Source organism: Polistes canadensis, unplaced genomic scaffold (assembly GCF_001313835.1).
Source record: "Polistes canadensis isolate GaletaPanama2010 unplaced genomic scaffold, ASM131383v1 scaffold_15, whole genome shotgun sequence".
In the NCBI taxonomy this organism is placed as follows: Eukaryota; Metazoa; Arthropoda; class Insecta; order Hymenoptera; family Vespidae; genus Polistes; species Polistes canadensis.
Window position 1 is genome coordinate 1,424,276 of NW_014569562.1, and position 21,658 is coordinate 1,445,933.

Genomic DNA, 21,658 nt, shown 5'->3' on the forward strand with positions numbered 1-21,658 from the left:
AATATTTAATAATTAGCTTTTATTTATGATATTTTCTGCCCTTGAAATGGTTAAACTTACCGATTCTTACGCAAGGTCCCATGGTGTAATGGTTAGCACTCTGGACTCTGAATCCAGCGATCCGAGTTCAAATCTCGGTGGGACCTAATACTTCATTTTTACTTTTTTTTTTTAAGTTTAACTTCTTAAATTTTATAATTCAATAAAAATGTTATATATATATAATGTTATATATACTAATAATAAGATCATAATAATCATGAAGTCCATAATAAAAATATAAATGCACCTATAAGTGCTTTTGACAATGATGTTTTTTGAAAATTATTATTTGACTGCATAATCACAAAAACACACACACATGATCTAAAGATTTAAATTACCTTCTTAATTAATTTGCACCTTGAACTTACAAATACTTTGATCTTAAGGCGACTTTTTAAGCCATTTTTTATTTTTACGCACGTTATTATCAGTGCCTCTTTTCTGCGTGTATTGCATCTCATGTTAATTAATCATTATCGTTTCCATTACAAATCTATTAATTTAAATATTAATGGAGATGCGATGGTATTGATTAACCGACTGTTTAATTTTATAGGTGGACGATGCCACTCGATACGGAAATTTTGCAGCAACTAAGTAAATTAATTAATTAGAAAATAAATTGTAAAACTTCACAATATATATTATATGCATATTGTAACAAAAAATAAACAAACCTTTAACACTAAAATTTCAATTTCAAACTCGGCAAATCGTCTACCAATACAAGTACGAGCTCCAAAACCAAATGGCATGTAAGAAAAGGGATGAGCGTTTTTTGCGGATGGAAAATTTGGTTCTCCTCGTATCCATCTTTCCGGTATAAATTCATTCGGATTTTCAAATTCTTTAGGGTCTATTGATAACAGTGAATGTCCTAATATAATATCGCACTAGAAAAAAAAAAAAGAAATATATATTAATTTAATATCTGCCTCTCTCTTTTTCTTTAAAATTAAATCATCAATTGTCTTACATTTTTCGGTATTTTGTATCCACCTATAATAATATCATCTTGCATTGTTCTAAGAGTACCAATTGCGATCGGTGATAATCTAAGAGATTCTTTGAGACACGCTTTTAAATATGAAATGTTTTTCATAGTTTGCACTGTAATTGGTAATTCTTTATCGGGTAATGCTAACTTTATTTCCTCTTGCAATTTTTCCTGAGCACGTGGATTCATTGCCAAATGGTACAACAACATTCCGCATGTGTTACTCGTCTGGAAAAGAAATTACACTATTTTATATGATTATACGGATTAGAGATAAAAAAAATGTATCGTTTTTTACCGTATCAACCCCAGCAGTTAACATATCAAGCGCCATTACACAAGCAATTTGTTCATCAATAAACAAAAGTTTATCTAACACGCTTCGTTCGCGCGTATTAGCTGCTGTTTCATTGTATAATCTTTCTTTCGCCTGAGTGATATATTTAATTGATATTCTGTAAATTATAAAAAAAAAGAACATAGATTGAATATAAGTAACCATTATTCGTGATAATAAATTTTATTATAAATATAAATAATAAAAAGATAGAAACAGAGAGAGAGAGAGAGAGAGAAATATTACCCATTAAGAGTATCTAGAACGTTGAAAAATTTTTTTAAAGTACGCGTGTTATATATCCTCCACAAAGATGGCATTAATTCTAAACGAAACATAAGATCGAACATTTCGTGTATGCTATTAATCATTTTCTGGGGTTCCGAATCTTCAGCTAGATTAGATTTTAAACAACCCAATCGATGATTTAATGCGATTGCGCATATCGCTATAATGAAAATATTTACGATATTATATAATAACTTTAATTAAAAAATTTTTTAAAGTAATATCTAATAATATTTATATAATAAAACAAACATATAAAACTTTACATTCCAAAGCCCATTTATTCATTTCATTGTTAAACGAAGGAGATAATTCCAAGGTAACAGGATCTCTTAATTCTTTTCGTATCTTTTCGATAAATTCCGTTGCAATGTCTGTCATTTGTTCAATATGGGGATTAATAACGCGTGGTTGCATCATGTGTTGATTAACTTTCGTCCGAAAATTATACCAATCTTTACCTTGACTATAAATGATAACATTATTTTAAATAGATCATTTTTTCTCGTTTTAATTTTAATTATTATTTTTTTCGTATGATATAAATAAGATTATTTTTCGCACTGACCTTGTAGTTAAACCATATGTTCCTTTATAAATCCAATCTCTATTTTTACGATAATAATGCAATGCTTCCATGGCAATCCTTTGAGGCCATGGGCCTTCCGTACGATAGATCTTTTCAATTATTTCCGATGAAAATACAAATATGGTTTTACGCTGATTTGGTAAACCATCCATCTTAACTATATCTCCGTATTCATCGCGAAGCATTTTTAATTGCACTACCAATGGCTTATTTCCAAATTCGCCTATATTCATTATTATTTTATTGAATAATTAACAATTTAAAAAAATTGTTTCTTTTTTAAATAAGATATACATATATATTTAAATACGTCATACCGATAAAAGGTAAGAATCTAAAAGTATTGCCTAATAACCATATTGGTTTTGGTCCAGGTATATCCTCATAAGAACGAATAGTTTCCACATCGTTTTTTTCGATCGAATGTGGTACAGTTTTTATGCAACGTTTTAAAGGTCCATTAATGAATGCCACTTTGTTGTAATTTTTACAAAATTTTAATCCCTTATGCATTGTCCGTATTTGAATCTATATATACATATATATATATAAAGATAAAATTATTTGCAATAGAATAGATAAGATAAGTATNATATATACATATATATATATAAAGATAAAATTATTTGCAATAGAATAGATAAGATAAGTATATAAAAATATACAGTAGAAATATACAAATGTATACTATAGTATATGAATACTTCAATTTATCGCGCTGTATATATGTATATATATGTATATATGTGTATATATGCGAGGAAATTATAGATGATTAGATTATATGAATGATGAGAGCAGAAAAAGATGGAGGAGGAAAGGTTCAAGAAAAGTTACACACATCTCGCGCACGTATACAAATATTATTCATATTAATGAATATTATGTAAATGAGTTTATATAATACAGATATTATGCGAGATCAAATTATATATTGTGAACTATGATTCTATATTAGTATTGAAATATTTAACGATCATATTTGCATTAAAAAGAAATTTTAGATGTATAAAGCAAATTAAATTTTGATTCCGCACAATCATGCGATAAAATGATATATCACTTAAATACTTACTTTTACTTCTGAAGTTTCGATACTGTGTTTATTCCTCGATAGATCAATGAGCTACTGCATTTGAAATAAAAGCGATAAATATATTCCTCTAAATAGTATTAAGAACAAATGACTAATTGTAAAATATATTTATCAATCATCTTATTTAGTCATTGAATTAACTTAAAGATATCAGTATACTTATAAAGTATACTGTACTTTATTTCCTCTTATAGACTTTGTTCTGTACCATTATAAATAGTCCTTCATTTCAAGGCCGTTAATTAATCACTTGTGTACACTTATCTTTCGATTTAAGGTCTTACGATTGTACATACAGATAGAGAACATAGAAAATTATTAAGCGAGTTGAAAATTAACACACATTTACACAAAGAGAATCGAAATTAATATCTGATTAAACCTGCAACATTTTATTACTCGATTTGATTCTCTAACTAATGTGTTTAAATTTAAAAATTGGGCGCTTATAAAAACCGCTCGCTACCACTCCTAATCACTGTTCGCGTCGTTGTCGTTGTCTCGAAATTTCGATAGTATCGAAGGTTGCCATTATCGACTTCTAAAGAAATTTGAAAATTCGCGCCTCGATGTGATTTAATTCTGAATGAATTTTTATTGGCTCATACAATTGAACACGATTAGTATACATTTAACTATATTTTATCATTCATTAGATATATATAATAGAATAAATGCTATTGAATTAATCTTACGTCTGATCAAGTTTGTTATTAATAAAACTTATATATATTATTGCTTAATTTAATTATTTTTATTTCAAGGGAAACATGATTGGTTCTTACTCTTACAGCGTTGAGTATGCACCACTAATTGCATTATCAATAGAGTGCAATTTGATGTTACATACATTCTTATTGGTTCTAAGAAAGGTATATACGAATCAACGTATCAAAAATATGGCGGAAGTCTTTAGATGCATAACGTGTCGAAAAATGTAAAGCATACTTAACACAATCTTTCTTTCACGTTGACTAGTATGTTAAACTATGCGTAGTAGTAAACTAAATAAGAAAAGTAATATTGTTTATTGTGCATTAGTGCATATGACATGTGTAGTTTTTTTTTCATTATAGGATAAACGGTACACATCGTTAATTAATGAAGATTGGTAGTTGTATGGAAATATTATAAACTTAAGTACGTTTCTTTTTTATAAACTATCTTTAAGTATATTTAATACTATATAGACAGAGATTTATATACAGCTCAGTCATGTTTATGTTATCCTTGAAATCATTATTTTATCAAATAAAATAATAAATCGATATTGTTTTCACGCATGCATAGATTTTATTTTCTATCACATTGTTGTTATCCTATACGAACAAGATTTATAATCGCATCATACTTTTAATTTTTAATAATATATATACATATATATANATTATTATTATTATTATTATTACTTATAGGAAAACATTGTTATCATTACTTAACATATAAAAACATTAACGTACTGGACTTTTCCTGTAATGTCAAGTAGCTTATCATAAATAATTTGTACAACTTCAAAACTTTTAGCACTGGTTATACTATAAACCAAAACATAACCATGGATATCCATTGAATATTGAGTTGGAAATATGCTATATTCATCTTGACCTGCAGTATCTACTAATTTAACTTCATAATCTTGGCTATTAACTCGTGTACTTTTAGTAAATGCTATAACAAATAAAATTTCAGATTACACAAGCGTGTACACACATATGCATACATACATGAGTGCACTACTGTTAATTTATAAAAGAAATTTAAATAAAGATAAATCACGTAATATAGATATTTCTTACTATTTTCTATCGTAGGGTCATACGAATCCACAAATTGTCCTTCGACAAATTGTATGCTCAGTGACGACTTGCCTGCAAAGTCAAAAATGATGATATTATTATAAGACTTTATTACAAAATTAAATTTTTTAATTCTATATCAATATATAATTAAAGTTATGCATCAATATAATTAATTAACTTTTTTGAAAATAGAATGTTATCTCTTTTTCTCGTACCTACTGATCTATAGCCCATAATAGCAATTTTCCTCTGTTTGGGTGGCATTCTTTAGCATTTACAAACAGAAATATGTTATATATTTTTTGTAAAAAAAAGTGCATGCTCCGGTTAAAACCTGAAAACATAATATAGAATTATTTGAGTTAAAGTATACGTATTTAGATTTAAGCAACTTGTTTCTAAATCTTCATTAATCTTTTACTTTCATAATATGTCTAGAAATATTTTATTCATTTTCCATACATTTAATTTCTGCACTTTTGACCTAAGATTGATGTAATAATCAATATAATGTTGTTAAGTCTAATGACGAAGCAATTTTTGTAGTATTTAATCTCTTTTCTATTTGATTTTTTTGTAGTTATTTTTTTTTCTAATTTCTCGCAATCTTCTTCAGTTATAACAATCAGTAATACATATAAATCTTAATACAAACATAAATACTGTTGATATATTTTATTCTTATAAAATTCATTAAGAGAAAAACTATAGATAATTTGATATTAATAATTCATCATAAATATTGAATATTTTTCCTAGATCATCAAATTAATTAATTAAATATTACTCTCCTTTATTGTCATTATTTCTATAACTTATTTATAAATAACAGAGATGTATTATAAAAATATATTTGTATATATATATATATACAAATATATTTTTATAATACATCTCTGTTATTTATAAATAAGTTATAGAAATAATGACAATAAAGGAGAGTAATATTTAATTAATTAATTTGATGATCTAGGAAAAATATTCAATATTTATGATGAATTATTAATATCAAATTATCTATAGTTTTTCTCTTAATGAATTTTATAAGAATAAAATATATCAACAGTATTTATGTTTGTATTAAGATTTATATGTATTACTGATTGTTATAACTGAAGAAGATTGCGAGAAATTAGAAAAAAAAATAACTACAAAAAAATCAAATAGAAAAGAGATTAAATACTACAAAAATTGCTTCGTCATTAGACTTAACAACATTATATTGATTATTACATCAATCTTAGGTCAAAAGTGCAGAAATTAAATGTATGGAAAATGAATAAAATATTTCTAGACATATTATGAAAGTAAAAGATTAATGAAGATTTAGAAACAAGTTGCTTAAATCTAAATACGTATACTTTAACTCAAATAATTCTATATTATGTTTTCAGGTTTTAACCGGAGCATGCACTTTTTTTTACAAAAAATATATAACATATTTCTGTTTGTAAATGCTAAAGAATGCCACCCAAACAGAGGAAAATTGCTATTATGGGCTATAGATCAGTAGGTACGAGAAAAAGAGATAACATTCTATTTTCAAAAAAGTTAATTAATTATATTGATGCATAACTTTAATTATATATTGATATAGAATTAAAAAATTTAATTTTGTAATAAAGTCTTATAATAATATCATCATTTTTGACTTTGCAGGCAAGTCGTCACTGAGCATACAATTTGTCGAAGGACAATTTGTGGATTCGTATGACCCTACGATAGAAAATAGTAAGAAATATCTATATTACGTGATTTATCTTTATTTAAATTTCTTTTATAAATTAACAGTAGTGCACTCATGTATGTATGCATATGTGTGTACACGCTTGTGTAATCTGAAATTTTATTTGTTATAGCATTTACTAAAAGTACACGAGTTAATAGCCAAGATTATGAAGTTAAATTAGTAGATACTGCAGGTCAAGATGAATATAGCATATTTCCAACTCAATATTCAATGGATATCCATGGTTATGTTTTGGTTTATAGTATAACCAGTGCTAAAAGTTTTGAAGTTGTACAAATTATTTATGATAAGCTACTTGACATTACAGGAAAAGTCCAGTACGTTAATGTTTTTATATGTTAAGTAATGATAACAATGTTTTCCTATAAGTAATAATAATAATAATAATAATAATGATTTTAGTGTTCCAATCGTACTGGTCGGCAATAAAACTGATTTATACGTAGACAGAATGATAACAACTGCACAAGGTAAACAGTTAGCAGATGCTTGGCATGCAGCATTTTTAGAAACTAGTGCTAAACAAAATGAGGTATGTCTGTTTAATCTCATATAATTATTTAAAAATCTCTCTTTGGTATAAATAACGTATATTGTTTTTTTTATCTTTTCTAATTTATTTCATATTTTTCAGTCCGTTGCCGATATTTTTCACACATTATTGATCGAAATTGAAAAGGCTGATGGAAATGTACAAGAAAAATCAAGTTGCGTTATTTCTTGAGTCAGGTAGCTAGTTAGAATTATCGCTGTAGATTATAACATTAACGTATTAAACTTATTAAAATGCATTTTCATAGACTTGTTAATTATAAATTAAACGATCAAGTATATGATGATGCATTTAACATGATCATCATTTCTTATGTGTTGTACGAGTAGAACACACTAAGAAATTATCTATTTTTAAAATATGTTAAAACATACATCAAAATATGTACAAAGATATTAATTTGATGGGTCGTAGTTTATCATTTAATACTAATTCATGATGAACTGATCTTGAGTTCCGAATGATAAGTAATTTAATAATCACGCAAACTTTCACAATATGTTCAAATATATTTTATTTTTATGTATTAGTATAATTTCTTACAATAATTGCAATGCACATGTATTAAAAAAAAAGAAAAGAAAAGAAAAATTACGAATAAATGAGAATATTTACTTAATAGACATACGTAAAGGTACCAAATGTTCTGGTAGAATTATTGATAAATGTTCTTTTTAAAATAAAGAAATAAAGTAATAATATTCGTTTTGCACAGTTATAATTTATCAGTAAATTATCAAATAATTTACATTTGGCCATAAAAAAATTTATTAACATTTGGCTACAAAAGTAGTCAAATAATTTTGTCAGTCCATTTTAATAATTATTGACTTTTAATTTAACAAATTAATTGTAATTATGGATGTACATGGAAAAATGTATGTCCATAATTTGTAATTATGTACATTTATTGGCCGAAAGTGTTCCTACAATATAAGATTCTTGTTTGAATGGAGTATTGTGTATACATGATTGCAATTTTCTTGTTTAAAAATTCATGCAAGATGATATATAAATCGCTATTATTATTTTTACATGCTCTTGATTTCCATATTTGAGTGCTATATCGAAACCAGTGCTTTATCAAGTTTAATTGTAAATTATATTGTCATATATATATATATATTTGTGATTTGTGTAGAATCTTTCTTGGTAATATAGATAAATAGTTATATTTCATATTATTTCAATATATAATTAATTGCATAGTAATATTAATGGTTTTAATATATGTGTAATATACATGCTAATTTCACAGTATAATTAAGAATAAACATTCTTAAATAGTTTTATAGCATGATTGTATTACTAATACCTTCTCTTGTGTTCTAAAATCATATGCATTATATTAAATTTATCAAAGTTACATTATTATTTTATTTTTCTTACCTTTTTCTCATATACTTATATGTGATAATATATTAAAAACTTACTAATTTCAATCTTTCATATCTGATGGATATCCATGCTATTCCGTATGTAATAGTATTTATTAATGAGAAGAAAAATGAAAAAAAATGTTTAATTAATCCTAAATCGATTCAATAACAAGTTTTATCTCTTAATTATAATAACTTTACGATATTTTACCTATCTTAGTTTTATGTATTCTTTTGTTATTTTTTGAAATTCAGTCATATACATACAAAGAAGTTAAAAAAAATAAATATAAACACTGCATACACATGTATAACACATGTATACACACAACATCGAACATTTTACCCCTGAAATATGGACCAACGTAGATTTGAGTAAAGCTGTATACGTAATTTGAAATAATAATATTAACGAACAAATTACAAATGTTAATAAAATATATAATAAATAAATAAATTCTAAAATATTGCAGGTTGTTGAAGATATCTTTTACGCACTCCAGTAATATTTTAAACTGAAGATAAAACAAAAAAAGAAAGAAAGAACAGCAGACTATGCGTCATTATATGTGTTGTACAGAGAATGTGTAGTAGTCGCGGATGGTAAAGGTGACGTTGAGAAAGAATTTTCAAAATAATCTTCAACGCGTCATTTAAATGAAATTTCTCGCAAAAGTGAAAAATGAATGCACGACAAAAATTTAAAATAATACCGTTGAGTAAATAAAGTCACATGAAGTACTCTGTTGTTGTAAGGATTTAAATGTTAATGCGTAATATGAGTACTTATGTGTATTATTTTACAATCAACAAATCAGGTCTTTGTTAAAAGAGAAACCAATTCTCTATCGCAAAAGTGCAAGTCATCGCTATTTTTATAACATTAGGATCGATATATTTTTGTGTGTAACGGTTCTTAAAATAGTTTTACTGTGTAGAACTAATCCATGTATTTCTCTTGTGCGTTGATTCTTCTCATAAACAGAAACAAACGTAGGAGCTTTGAGGTTACGGTTCTACGTTGTTAAGAAAAGAAAAAGGAAAAAAAAAGGACAACTCCAGTGATATTTTAATTACATTATTAGAAGGGAAAAAACAAATTAGGTTTAATGAGTTATAAAAAATTAACGAACATGGGTTCTACTGAGATTGCACAAGAAGATACTGAAATTTCTTTATCTTTGATTACAAGACTTTATTACGCTGCACGAGATGGAATGGCTATTGTATTATATGGTCTTCTTAGTGATAAACCACCCGGAAAAATTGATTATCTTATTAATCAGGTATATGTTTACAATATTTTATCCAAATAATGATTATTAATGTTCATAAAATATATATATGTATATATTATAAAAATTCTAATATTTCATTATATATCTTTACTTATGTGTGGAACAATGAAATTATTAATAAATATATGTTCTATATATTCTAAATCATCTATATGTAATATTAACTTTGATGATTATTTTAACAAAACAATTACAGAAAGTTTTAGAAGACGGACAAAAGTGTACACTTTTAATAATCGCAGCACGATATGGACATGTCAGGGTTGTCAAGACATTGATTGATAAATTTAAGCCTGATCTCGAACAAGAAGGAATTGTCAAATTTGATGAATATGTTATTGATGGAGCAACTGCCCTTTGGTGTGCTGCAGGTATCATATTATATTATTTAATATTTCATTAATTTTTATTTATATTATTGTAAATTTCAGTGATCGTAGAAAGTTTGTAAATCTATATATACTTTTTTTTTTTACTAATAAATCAACATATAATAATTACATTTAATAATTAATTTCTATTATCAAACTAAATGTTATAATGCAAGAGTATAAAAAAAAGTTGTATCGTTTTATTAACTGATAAATAACTTTTCTTAAATTTATTTGAGTTTAAATTTAACAAGTACGTAGAAGCCCTGATTTTTCCATTTCTTACTGAAACATTGTACAGTATACTATATATTTTATAGCTATAAATACAATAATATAAATGAATGCCACATATACATGATTTTGCACAATATAGCGATGATATTTGTCATAGATATATTTTTAAGTATTATTCCTTTAATATCATGGTGCACACATGCATACATATGTATAATATAAAGTTTCTTTTGTTTTTACATATTATTAAACGATGAAAATATATTGGTAAAACAAATCGTGGCATTTTTTTATTAAATGTTTTATTTATTATCCTTTTTTTTCTATGTTCACCCAGTGTAGCATACTGTACAGTTTCAGGATAAAAATGGGGAAAACATGGCAAACGATACTTCCTGAAAGCACTTAAATGGCTTTTTGCAAGTAATTAGTTGAAGCCGCTGGCTGAAAGGCTCTATTGATGAAGTCATAGGGTGTTATTATGTTCAAGAAGGTATGATAATAATTTAATCTTGATTAATATACTTCAACATAACTAAAACTTCTTTCTTTGCTTTATTTAATTTCTTTATTAATAACAAAACGTTTAACACACAAATATTAACGCATTCTAATACACTGAAGAAAATTAATTATTATATATTTCATTTTTCAGGGGCAGGCCATTTGAAAACTGTTAAAACTCTTGTTAAAGCTGGAGCAGATGTGAATCATCCGACTAAGACTAATTCAACTCCTCTTCGAGCTGCATGTTTTGAAGGACGGTTGGATATTGTTAAATATTTAATAGACCATGGTGCAAACGTACATATATCTAATAAATTCAATAATACCTGTTTGATGATTGCAGCAAACAATGGACATTTGGATGTTGTTAGTATATTTTAATAAATTATTTATATTAAATAATTATAATAAATACCAACGTGTGTTATATATTATGCATACGTATGTTACAGGTGAATTTTCTTTTAAAAAATAATGCAGACCCTAACGAAAAAGCACTTTGTGGTAGAACAGCATTACATTTTGCAGCCGAGTGTGGTCATACACAAATAGTTTCTGAATTACTAAGTTATGGTACAAAAATAACAAAAAACGTCAGTGGTATGACTCCTCTGATAGCTGCTGCTGAACGAACGTGTACATCCGTAGTAGAGTTTTTAGCAGCTCGTACAGAAGTAACAAAAAGAGAAGTAATTGATGCTTATGAATTACTTGGGGCATCTTACGCAAATGACAAAGATTTGTACAACTTGACATTAGCATATACATATTTACATAAAGCAATGGAGTTAAGGTATGTGAAATATTTTTTAACTCTTTTTAATCCGACCTTTCCAAATTTCGTTTCTTTTCGATTTAATTTATTATTTTTTATGTATAACTATAGATATAGCGATCCTAATGATATTGTTCATAAAGAATTAGGTGAAACAGTGAAAGCATATGAACATTGGAGAGAATGTGATACATTAGAAAAATTAGAAAATATTAAGAATAATCCCAATTCGCTTCATATGGAATCTCTTGCTATTCGAGAAAGAATACTAGGTAAATAAAAGAAATATATATATTTTATTTTCTGAAAATAATGATGTTAAATAAATATTTATATTTTAGGACCTGACAATCCAGAATTACCACATCCTATAATATTTAGAGGTGCTGTTTTTGCAGATAATGCAAGGTTTGACAGATGTATTGATCTATGGCTTCATGCCTTAAAATTAAGACAATTACATAATATATCTGCTGTGAAAGATCTTCTTCGGTTTGCACAAGTTGGTGAATTTAAATAGATAGATGGAAATTTATTAGAACTAATATTTGGAATATATTGAAATGTAAATTTCTCAATAATTTATAGGTTTTTTCTCAAATGATTCATGTTGGAGTAGATCCTGATTTTTCTCAAGTTATAAATGTATTAGAAGCATGTGTTACAGAATTAGGACGTAATAAAAATAAAATGCATAATCCGGATCCCATAGATGGCATTGACCAATATATGGTAGGTAAAACAAAAGTAATTAATTAATTTATTTTTGTTAATTATTTCAATTTAAAGCACTTATGTAAATCTGAAGTTACCTATTTAGGAAGAGATGGAATCAAACATTACGACAACTTTATATATTTTAACAATTTTAAGTAAGTTAATAACATTAAATGAAAAATATTATAATGAAGCTGACGTTTCTAAAGCTCGTTATTTAGTACACAAATTATGTGCATTAAAAGTTAAAATGAGAGATGGCCAAACATTTCTACATCTTGCTGTTAATTCTGAAACACCAGTTGATGATTTTCATACCGATGATGTGTGCAAGTAAGTTTTATTTTATACAGTAATATATTTAATTATATAGAAAGATAATTAATTAATTATTAAATAATTCGAACATTGTATTTTATAGATTTCCATGTGCAGATACAGCTAAGTTATTAATACAATGTGGTGCAAATGTTAATGCAATGGATGACGAAAGAAATACTCCGCTTCATGTTATTGTTTGCTATAGGAGAGTGACTAAGTATGATTATATATATAAAATATCTTTTTTTTTAATCATACAATTGTCTTAAAAACTGATCCATTAATTTATATTGTTATTAGTGATTTTATGACACTTTATTCGATAATTATGGAATTAATTGAGGCTGGTGCACATATAGATGCTGTAAATAGTAATGGAAAGACTCCATATGAATCTGTAGCAACGGGTATGTTATTCTCAAAGTACTATTGTGCATGAATAATATAATAATTTTAATAACTAATGATTATGTATAAATTTAATATATAAATAGACTAAATCACTTTATATAATATAAACTATAGGAACTCTCATACTGCTTTCATGCTTACTCCTAAACTTACGATAAGCGTTCCTACTTTCTTTCATTTTTTAAACTATATTTCTTAACAACTCTATTACTACTGGAGTTCCTCTTTGATCTAGTAGATATTCTAATGTAAATTTTGATTTCACTTTATCACAGATATTTATTAAATGTCTTAGGTACCCGACTCTAAAGTTATATATTCTATTAGTTATATCTAGCCGGTATTTATTTCTGATGTTAAAATTTCCGCATCTTACCCTTGCTAATAGTTTCTGGTTATCTTTAACATCATCTTTTATTATATTGCTCTGTAAGATATTCAAAAAATAACGTCCTTTTCTTTATCGTTTATGCTATTCTTAGAAATTCGAAAAAACTAAGAGGATACCTGAGAGAAAAAGACTCTCTCTGTTATTAAGTGTGCACAAGGGTAGTCTGTCCTATTGTTAAGTATTGATGCATTTGGAAATCATAAAACCCTTGTCCGTGTTTATTTTAGGCATAGCCTACGATAGGCCATCCTATGATGTATCTTATGTATATAGAAAGTATCATAGCAAAGGACTGCCGAGGGACAGGCTAGCCAGTGAAATCTAAGAACAGTGTATTACTGAAAGCATTGAGAGTAAACATCGAATACTCAAAGCAGCAGTGAGAATCACCGCCACTATCATATTATTTTTATATCGTTTTATATTGATTAGTTATTACCTCCTACTATACTCTTACACTCTTACTTATCTACTTTTATATTCCTATTATTTGTTATTCGTTCTATATTTTGTTCTCCTTCTTTAATATGTTATATATATGTATTATACTAGAAAACATTTATAATTTTTCTTTAGGTGTGGCCGAAATATTACTGCGTACTCATACAAAATTGTCCTTAAAATGTATGGCAGCAAAAGCAGTGAAAACATATAACTTATCTTATTGTGGCAATGTACCACGTATCTTGGAAAGTTTTATAGAATTACATGGACCTGGTCTTAATCAAGGCTGATTTATTATTTGATCTCTCTGATTTATCGTGTGAACAAATTGTATAAAATAATGCAAGATTACTACAACTAAATATTTGACAACTAAATATTTGAAGTCGGTGTTATTAATGAATCCACATTTACGTATATCATGGAAACCTTCTGTATATATATCCGTTCTCATATTTAGACTTTTTCTCTTCTACTCTTTTATTTGACAAGTTACATTTAACGTTACAGTAAAGTTAAATAAAGTGATAAATAATAGTTAAATTAGTAGTAATTTATGTACATGTTCACTAAAATAACTAATTGGAGAGAAATATTTATAGATAAGCATTTTTTCTTTATATAAAACTAGATTATACTGTGAAATTGTCACGGTTTTTATGTATAATTTCATATAATGATGGTAAAGTCTAATAAATATAAAAAAGATTAGTAATAATGTTAATAATAATAATAGAATTTTTGCAATAATGTTAAATGAATATTTATTAAATTATACAAATTAAATTTTGTTACTTGAGAATAAATAATCAAATAAACCATAAGCATATTTATAAATAATGACTCATTATTTTTCTTCCTAAATGTATATGTATGTATGTGTGTACTGATACATAAATATTAAAATGATTAATACATTTTATATATATATTAACATAAATATTATATAAATTAATATATATATGTATATATAAATACAAAATTGAAGTTTAATATATAAAAAATATTAGTTAGAGACAAGATTTAGTTCATGGAAACTGACCTTGCATTCAATTGCAAGTTGGAGCAATATCTTTACTTTTATTTTTGTTTATGTCAAATAATGTAACTATGTAAAGTTTTATATTGAAATATTATTAAGAAATTAAACGAATTTGTATTTCAAACTTATTATATTAATTTGTTATCACGATGATAGTTCAGTTAATATAAATGCATCAGTTGTCCAATCAATGTACTCGTATGTAATGGTTGCTCTATAGTTTACTACCATTTGTTATCAATTGAACATTACGTTCTACCATTCTATATATATAGGTTATTTAATTATAAATTAATTATATTTTATTTTACTAAGGATATTTTAATATTTGATAAAAGTAATAAGAAATAATGGCAACTACCAAACAGAACTTTAAAAAATCTAAATGGGCGTTAGACTTTTCTCACAAGTATGTAACCTAATTTTTCGATTCATATTTGTTGTATGTATGTAATATAGATCATACAATTTTAAGATAAATTCTCGATTTTATTCTATTTCTTTTTTATATTTTGTTCAGTTTTAGAATATGAATAATAGTGATCACGTTTGGATAATATAAATTTGTTATTAGATGATATTATATTTGTTTTTTTAGAGGCCTTCAACCCGTAAAAGGGAAAGTAATAAAGATATAGATAATTTGTTTTTTTATTATTTTGAATTAGATGTTTTACTATATGTTTTAATTTTTTAATAATTAAATGAATATATACTTTGATACATTACCAGGAATAAACAGGAGAAAAATACGGATATACCATCACCTCCGGGTTATACTCCTTCAGTAGCATTATTTCAGAGTGTAGAGTACCTCAGAGAAACAGATTCAAATCATTTAATAATTAAAAAATCATGGGATTTAGCTTTAGGACCTCTCAAGCAAGTTCCAATGAATTTATTTATAATGTATATGGCTGGTAATTCTATTTCCATATTTCCTATTATGATGGTTGGTATGTTAATTATTAGGCCAGTCAAAGCACTCTTCACACTACAACAAAGTAAGTTTGTTAAGAAATATAATAAGAAATAATCTAATTACTTTTAATAAAGATATATGTTTAGCATATATTATAACATTTTTTGTATGTATATTTGTAGCATTTAAGGTAATAGAAGGAACACACGCATTTGGTCAAAAATTTGTTTACTTTTTTGGACAATTAGTAAACATCGCTTTAGCATTATATAAATGTCAGTCTATGGGTTTATTACCAACACATGCGTCAGATTGGCTGGCATTTGTAGAACCACAAGCAAGAATAGAATATTCCGGTGGAGGATTTATATATATCTAATATTACATGCATATACAGTATAATATTGTAATTTTAAAATGTTTATTTAAATAAATAATCTATTAGTCTTAATAAAGTAATTTATTTAATAGAGCATAATTCAAAAGTATTTATAAAAAAGGGTAAATTTATATCTATACAGATATTTCTATGTTATTATGAATTAAAAATATTACATATTGTTACGTTTAGCACATAGTATATCTGTTAATATTAAGTTTATTTCTTCCTATAATCATCGGCAATTTCTTTTAGTCTTTCTAGTATCTTAGCTGGATCATCTACTTTTGGAATCTACAATGTTAAAAATAAAATAATTTTAAAACATTTTAATATAATTTATAATATCAATGCTGGTTATTATTCATTAAATAATTATATCTTATATTAATTGTTATCATACTTCATAATTCTGATTTAGATATAATCCAGTATAGACACCAAGGCCAAAACTTATCTATAAAAATAATTAATATTTATAATAATGGTTAATACATTTAAATGATATTGTAATTACATACAACGTACTAATGCTTTCAACATTTTGTGAATGAGTATTTTATCATATGTGAATAAGAAACACTTGATATCTTCTAAAGTCTTTTTATACTTTTATTACTACCTAGACTGTAGAGTTTCACAAATATTTATATCAAATGATAATTTTGTCGAATTGTTAAGTTTTATTTTTAATTATGTTTATAGTAATAAGAATATAGTTTAAAGAAATGTTTATCTTTATTCTTAACAAAAAATAAAAAGATTCGTAAAATTACTTGTGCTCTTGGTTTGCTTCACTGTTAACAAAACTAGTATTAATAGATGGCGCATTATCAAATCTCGTTGCACTAACCTCGAAATCGATTAATCATGTGATCCTTTTATCGCAAATTAATTGGTTCATTTATTTACTTAAAATTACATAAAAGGATTAAAAGATAATAAATATTTTTTATTAAGATTGGTTACCACTTTTTGTGCATACGTAAATTTAGCGAAAAGTTTGGACAAATTATGAACTACAGTAACAGGGTAATATAGGTCTCTACCATATCGCTACTTATTGCATCGTTGTATAAGCTTATTAGTGTTAGTTGGCTTATTGTTAATTAAATTTCTCAAATCTTTGAAACATTGCGCTAGACAGAATGCAGAAAAGAATGTTCTGAAAAAGAAAAAGAAAAAATTATTTGAGATCTGTTGGGATGCAATGCAATGAATGCATCGAAGGTAAGTTCTTTTTTTAGATCCAAGACCGATAATTACAAGTGCATTAGAATTAATCCAAACCTGAAACAAAATAAGATGTTAATTAAGTTTCAATAATTATTGATTAAATCTAAGTATCTCTAGAAAAATATAAGAGTTATTAAAAAATATTATAAAATAATTAGTTTCTATATATATATATATATACATATACGAATGTAATGAAGAATGAAAAGAGTAACACGTGGGTGATATGACATTAGAAAATGATATGATATTGGAGTGGGAGTTTGAAATGCGGGATAGATTGTATTATGTAATAATTTTAAGGTATTCTGTTTTTTTTTTTTTTTTAAATGAAATATCATGTAAGAAAAATTCTTTAAGAGACGTGAAGAATGAATATGATCAGTATTCCTAAAATAAATCGATTATTATAATGCGAAATATCATATTGAGGTAGTAGTATGAAGGGAAAACAATGAAATGAATTGTAATATGATATTAATTAGGAAAATGAAAGAAACTAATTATTATTATAATGTTTATGGTAAGCGGTCTTTGGCTGGGTTTTACTTGCAATGGAATGTATAACATATAAAAAATGTTAAACATTATACTGAAAGTAAAACACCATTGCCCGGGTCTAACCACGAGTAGGTAGCCGCTTCCGAAGACCCACGAGGGATGTGCATCCTGAAGATGTCCACATCCGAAAAAAATTAAACGAAAGAAAATTATTTAACTGAGAATATTTTTTAAGAAATCTAACTCTTAGGCCCCACCCTAAGAGTTTCACCTATTCGCAAGTAATACGTTTACGTGTTGAAGTCTAACAAAGAACTGATTCAAAACAATATAAGTTATCGGTAAATTTTATGTTTATATATTAGCTCAGTAACGAAATCAAGTTTTAAAAAAGTCATCTAAAAACATAAAAAAAAATGTTAATATAATCAAGATTTTTTTTTTCTTATCCAAAATTTATTAATATTATTACTAAGTTTAYTCTTAGGGARGTTRTTTTTTKGACGGGTTTAATTAAGATGAACACTATATTTATCCGTTGAACGTTTCGTCTCTATTTGAGACTTCCTCAGCAACTTGATAGTTATGCTCATAAGTCAATATAACATCATTTTTATTACAGTCATAAGTTTTCACTATCTTATAAATAGAGTCAATTTTTAAAAAAACGTTATTCTACTATAACTTTTCGAACACTACTCAGTACGAACTACTACTACGGATAAATATAGTGTTCATCTTAATTAAACCCGTCCAAAAAACAACTTCCCTAAGAGTAAACTTAGTAATAATAAAAAAAAAATATATCAAAACTATTTTCTATTAAAAATACGTTAATAGGTAATGTAATATTTCAACCAATATATATATATATGTTAAAACACACTGAAATATAAAAAGAGTGTATTAGAGAATTAAAATAATAGTTCAATAATCGATAGAAGTGTAATTATTGTTAAAAAATTCTGAATATATGTTCTGTCAACCGGCTTCCTCGAGATGCACCTTGAGACTGGCACTTTCTCTTCTATGAAAATACTTTTATTGAAAGTTGTTTATATGACTTTCCGAACGTTGCGCATGTGTAAAAAAGGAATAATTCATCTAATCAATAAAATTTAAGATTAGAACGTTCTGATTTTATATTTTTTTAATTTTTACGTAATTGTTTAAATAAATGTAAATTTGTTTTAACGTTTCTGTGCTGTGGTGACTTCGGAGGGGGAAATTTTCATCGAAAAGAATATCACATCGAAATTATTTAATATTTAAAGTATGTTAATAAGTATATGAAATGCTTATACTAGTACATATATGTTTAAACAATCTGAAATATAAAGAGAGTGTATTAGAGTATTAAAATATTTGTTAAATAATCGATAGAATTGTCTTTTATTGTTTAAAAGTTCGAAATATAGGTTCTGTGTATCGTTCCGTTCGAAATCCACCGTTGAAGTGAGTCATTATCCTTTATAAAATTTCTTTTATTAAATATTGTTTATATGACTTTCTTTATGTTGCACATGTGTACAAAGTGAATGATGCATCTAATAAATAAAATTTAATATTATAACGCTCTTATATATATTTTATCATTTATAGCATATTTATATAATTATTTAAACGTTTCTTATAAAAGGATAGTCTATTCTTTGATAGTATATTACACACACAGTCATAGCTTTAAGTTAATTAATATTTATTAACTTAATAATATTAACTCTTAATAATATTAGGTTTATTTATATTATATATTTATTAATTAATTAATAAAAGTTGTGGAGCCGGACAAACAAGAAGTGAGCAATTGATTGAAAACATAAAACAATAAAAAACTTCATTGCTTTACTTAGAAATGAGAAAAAATTTAAATCCATATATATTATATATTCACACATTAATACGGGAATTAAATTAGGTTGATTAAATGATTAGATAAATATATTTTGACATTGTATATTTTTTTTTTTTTACATAATAGAGTATCATTGTTAATTTTTTTGTATATTTATCTAAATATATATATATATATAATATATTACAATTCAATGACCACATACGAATTATAAAGGTGTCTCTTAAAAAATAGTTTTTCCAAAATTCTTTTCCTCTAATTATTATTATTATTATTATTCTCACAAAGAGAAGACTTTTTTGTCACGGGCACTGTTGGTTTTACAAGGACTGTTTTTTATTTTATTTCGATACAATAAATAGCCTTTCGATTAGATCTATCACGCGAATATCGTTTATCTTTTTTCAAAAGTTATATTTTTTATTTTACTTAAGTATTATTAAATTCAGTACATTAATACCGCATAAAAGTATAAAACATTTTGTTTTTAATTTGTAATTCTATTTACTATTTAATATGTTATCAATTGATGGTACTCATTTAACTTATTTAGAGTACGATCAATTGTAAATTATAATTACATAGATAAATCAATGGTAATAAATAATAGCTTTAAATACTGATTTACAACGTGTGTGTTTCCTATTCTCTAAATTGTATTTATAATTATTCTATATGGCAGTGGCAGTGTTCGGTATTATTTAATTCAATTACTCGATCGATGATTCGATTAAAATTTTAACGTTCTCTTATTGTCGGGAATAAGATATTTCATTTGCTGCAATGATTTAATAAAAAATTACATCCAAATCATAAGTTATTTTATATAAACGATGATATTTCTTGGTATAATAAAATAATCTACGTATATTTTTTTTTTTTTTTTAGAATATATTTTTGAAGAAATAATCGTTTGATAATGTTCGATAAAATTCTGCGATCACACGTGGAGTGAAATGATTAAATAATTCATTAATTTGTTGGAAATATACAAATTGTTTAAAAATCATCGAACATTCGTTTAATCGTGAATTCAATTAAATATTCTCCAACACTGGGCAGTGATTTGTTACTTACACATTTATATTATATATTTATACACATATATATTTAAATATATATATATTGTATATATATAGTCACTTGAAATAATTGTTTACACGTGTGCGTGGATACTGTGTGTTACGAGTTTGTGCCATGATTTTAAAAACGCAGACCGATATCCAAGTTTTTTCTTTACTATCCTTAGAGCTTAATAGATTTTATATTTTAGCATCTTTTGGCTTCGCTAAGTCTTACGTCTTAAGGATTATTATTTATTATTTATTTAATTAATTAATTAATTAATCCCTTTGTCGCGTTATGGCACTTACCTCGGTATGTAACGATTATTATTATTATTATTATTATTATTATTA

General features: G+C 25.6%; 5 protein-coding genes, 1 long non-coding RNA gene and 1 other non-coding gene across 10 annotated transcripts; 4 read left to right on the top strand and 3 right to left on the bottom strand.

Moving 5' to 3' along the window:
- Positions 1 to 6: 6 nt before the first annotated feature.
- LOC106793581 (probable cytochrome P450 12b2, mitochondrial) lies at positions 7 to 3,866 on the bottom strand. 3 transcript variants are annotated; one of them, XM_014760628.1, is made up of 10 exons: positions 3,561 to 3,866; positions 3,332 to 3,385; positions 2,574 to 2,729; positions 2,236 to 2,479; positions 1,934 to 2,133; positions 1,626 to 1,827; positions 1,341 to 1,497; positions 1,022 to 1,270; positions 723 to 938; positions 7 to 638 (listed from the first exon to the last, which is right to left on the bottom strand). In XM_014760628.1, coding segments are annotated over exons 2-10 (1,533 nt in total). In that variant the 5' UTR covers positions 3,333 to 3,385; positions 3,561 to 3,866; the 3' UTR covers positions 7 to 530. The 3 variants fall into 3 exon arrangements, with proteins under 3 accessions (XP_014616114.1, XP_014616113.1, XP_014616112.1); XM_014760627.1 differs by having other exon boundaries at positions 2,574 to 2,784; XM_014760626.1 differs by having other exon boundaries at positions 2,574 to 2,784; positions 3,332 to 3,866.
- Positions 75 to 146, top strand: Trnaq-cug. The gene has a single exon. It is a non-coding gene; the product is annotated as a tRNA-Gln (tRNA).
- A 375-nt stretch (positions 3,867 to 4,241) lies between the features above and the next one.
- Positions 4,242 to 8,633, top strand: LOC106793563 (GTP-binding protein Rheb homolog). Its single transcript, XM_014760597.1, has 6 exons — positions 4,242 to 4,492; positions 6,546 to 6,664; positions 6,811 to 6,882; positions 7,011 to 7,218; positions 7,304 to 7,433; positions 7,536 to 8,633. The coding sequence occupies exons 2-6, from the start codon at positions 6,616 to 6,618 to the stop codon at positions 7,623 to 7,625; spliced, it is 549 nt and encodes a 182-aa protein (XP_014616083.1). The 5' UTR covers positions 4,242 to 4,492; positions 6,546 to 6,615; the 3' UTR covers positions 7,626 to 8,633.
- On the bottom strand, positions 4,755 to 5,504 carry LOC106793564 (GTP-binding protein Rheb homolog). The gene is made up of 3 exons (XM_014760598.1): positions 5,367 to 5,504; positions 5,149 to 5,220; positions 4,755 to 5,020 (listed from the first exon to the last, which is right to left on the bottom strand). Exons 1-3 carry the CDS (start codon positions 5,413 to 5,415, stop codon positions 4,788 to 4,790), a joined length of 354 nt encoding a protein of 117 aa, XP_014616084.1. The 5' UTR covers positions 5,416 to 5,504; the 3' UTR covers positions 4,755 to 4,787.
- Positions 8,634 to 8,913: 280 nt separating the features above from the next.
- LOC106793562 (protein fem-1 homolog B-like) lies at positions 8,914 to 14,691 on the top strand. 2 transcript variants are annotated; one of them, XR_001382438.1, is made up of 12 exons: positions 8,914 to 10,119; positions 10,328 to 10,502; positions 11,395 to 11,612; positions 11,699 to 12,039; positions 12,133 to 12,293; positions 12,363 to 12,523; positions 12,610 to 12,753; positions 12,842 to 13,071; positions 13,160 to 13,276; positions 13,360 to 13,466; positions 14,089 to 14,240; positions 14,438 to 14,608. XR_001382438.1 is itself a non-coding variant. In XM_014760596.1 (11 exons), the coding sequence occupies exons 1-11, from the start codon at positions 9,943 to 9,945 to the stop codon at positions 14,593 to 14,595; spliced, it is 1,989 nt and encodes a 662-aa protein (XP_014616082.1). In that variant the 5' UTR covers positions 8,925 to 9,942; the 3' UTR covers positions 14,596 to 14,691. The 2 variants fall into 2 exon arrangements, 1 of the variants encoding a protein (XP_014616082.1); XM_014760596.1 differs by lacking the exon at positions 14,089 to 14,240 and having other exon boundaries at positions 8,925 to 10,119; positions 14,438 to 14,691.
- A 687-nt stretch (positions 14,692 to 15,378) lies between these two features.
- Positions 15,379 to 16,724, top strand: LOC106793560 (ER membrane protein complex subunit 4). The gene is made up of 3 exons (XM_014760595.1): positions 15,379 to 15,756; positions 16,080 to 16,351; positions 16,452 to 16,724. Exons 1-3 carry the CDS (start codon positions 15,698 to 15,700, stop codon positions 16,646 to 16,648), a joined length of 528 nt encoding a protein of 175 aa, XP_014616081.1. The 5' UTR covers positions 15,379 to 15,697; the 3' UTR covers positions 16,649 to 16,724.
- A 37-nt stretch (positions 16,725 to 16,761) lies between these two features.
- On the bottom strand, positions 16,762 to 17,981 carry LOC106793561. The gene is made up of 3 exons (XR_001382437.1): positions 17,425 to 17,981; positions 17,052 to 17,105; positions 16,762 to 16,942 (listed from the first exon to the last, which is right to left on the bottom strand). It is a non-coding gene; the product is annotated as an uncharacterized LOC106793561 (long non-coding RNA).
- Positions 17,982 to 21,658: the final 3,677 nt, after the last annotated feature.

Coding starts and splice junctions, on each gene's coding strand:
- LOC106793562 (XM_014760596.1), top strand. CDS start 9,943: ATGAGTTATAAAAAATTAACGAACATGGGTTCTACTGAGATTGCACAA. Junction 13,277..13,359: donor TGCTATAGGAGAGTGACTAA/GTATGATTATAT, acceptor TATTGTTATTAG/TGATTTTATGACACTTTATT. Junction 13,467..14,437: donor ATATGAATCTGTAGCAACGG/GTATGTTATTCT, acceptor ATTTTTCTTTAG/GTGTGGCCGAAATATTACTG.
- LOC106793563 (XM_014760597.1), top strand. CDS start 6,616: ATGCCACCCAAACAGAGGAAAATTGCTATTATGGGCTATAGATCAGTA. Junction 6,665..6,810: donor TATGGGCTATAGATCAGTAG/GTACGAGAAAAA, acceptor TTGACTTTGCAG/GCAAGTCGTCACTGAGCATA. Junction 6,883..7,010: donor TGACCCTACGATAGAAAATA/GTAAGAAATATC, acceptor TATTTGTTATAG/CATTTACTAAAAGTACACGA.
- LOC106793560 (XM_014760595.1), top strand. CDS start 15,698: ATGGCAACTACCAAACAGAACTTTAAAAAATCTAAATGGGCGTTAGAC. Junction 15,757..16,079: donor GCGTTAGACTTTTCTCACAA/GTATGTAACCTA, acceptor ATACATTACCAG/GAATAAACAGGAGAAAAATA. Junction 16,352..16,451: donor ACTCTTCACACTACAACAAA/GTAAGTTTGTTA, acceptor GTATATTTGTAG/CATTTAAGGTAATAGAAGGA.
- LOC106793564 (XM_014760598.1), bottom strand. CDS start 5,415: ATGCCACCCAAACAGAGGAAAATTGCTATTATGGGCTATAGATCAGTA. Junction 5,221..5,366: donor TATGGGCTATAGATCAGTAG/GTACGAGAAAAA, acceptor TTGACTTTGCAG/GCAAGTCGTCACTGAGCATA. Junction 5,021..5,148: donor TGACCCTACGATAGAAAATA/GTAAGAAATATC, acceptor TATTTGTTATAG/CATTTACTAAAAGTACACGA.
- LOC106793581 (XM_014760627.1), bottom strand. CDS start 2,769: ATGCATAAGGGATTAAAATTTTGTAAAAATTACAACAAAGTGGCATTC. Junction 2,134..2,235: donor ACATATGGTTTAACTACAAG/GTCAGTGCGAAA, acceptor TATCATTTATAG/TCAAGGTAAAGATTGGTATA. Junction 1,498..1,625: donor GTTCTAGATACTCTTAATGG/GTAATATTTCTC, acceptor TATAATTTACAG/AATATCAATTAAATATATCA.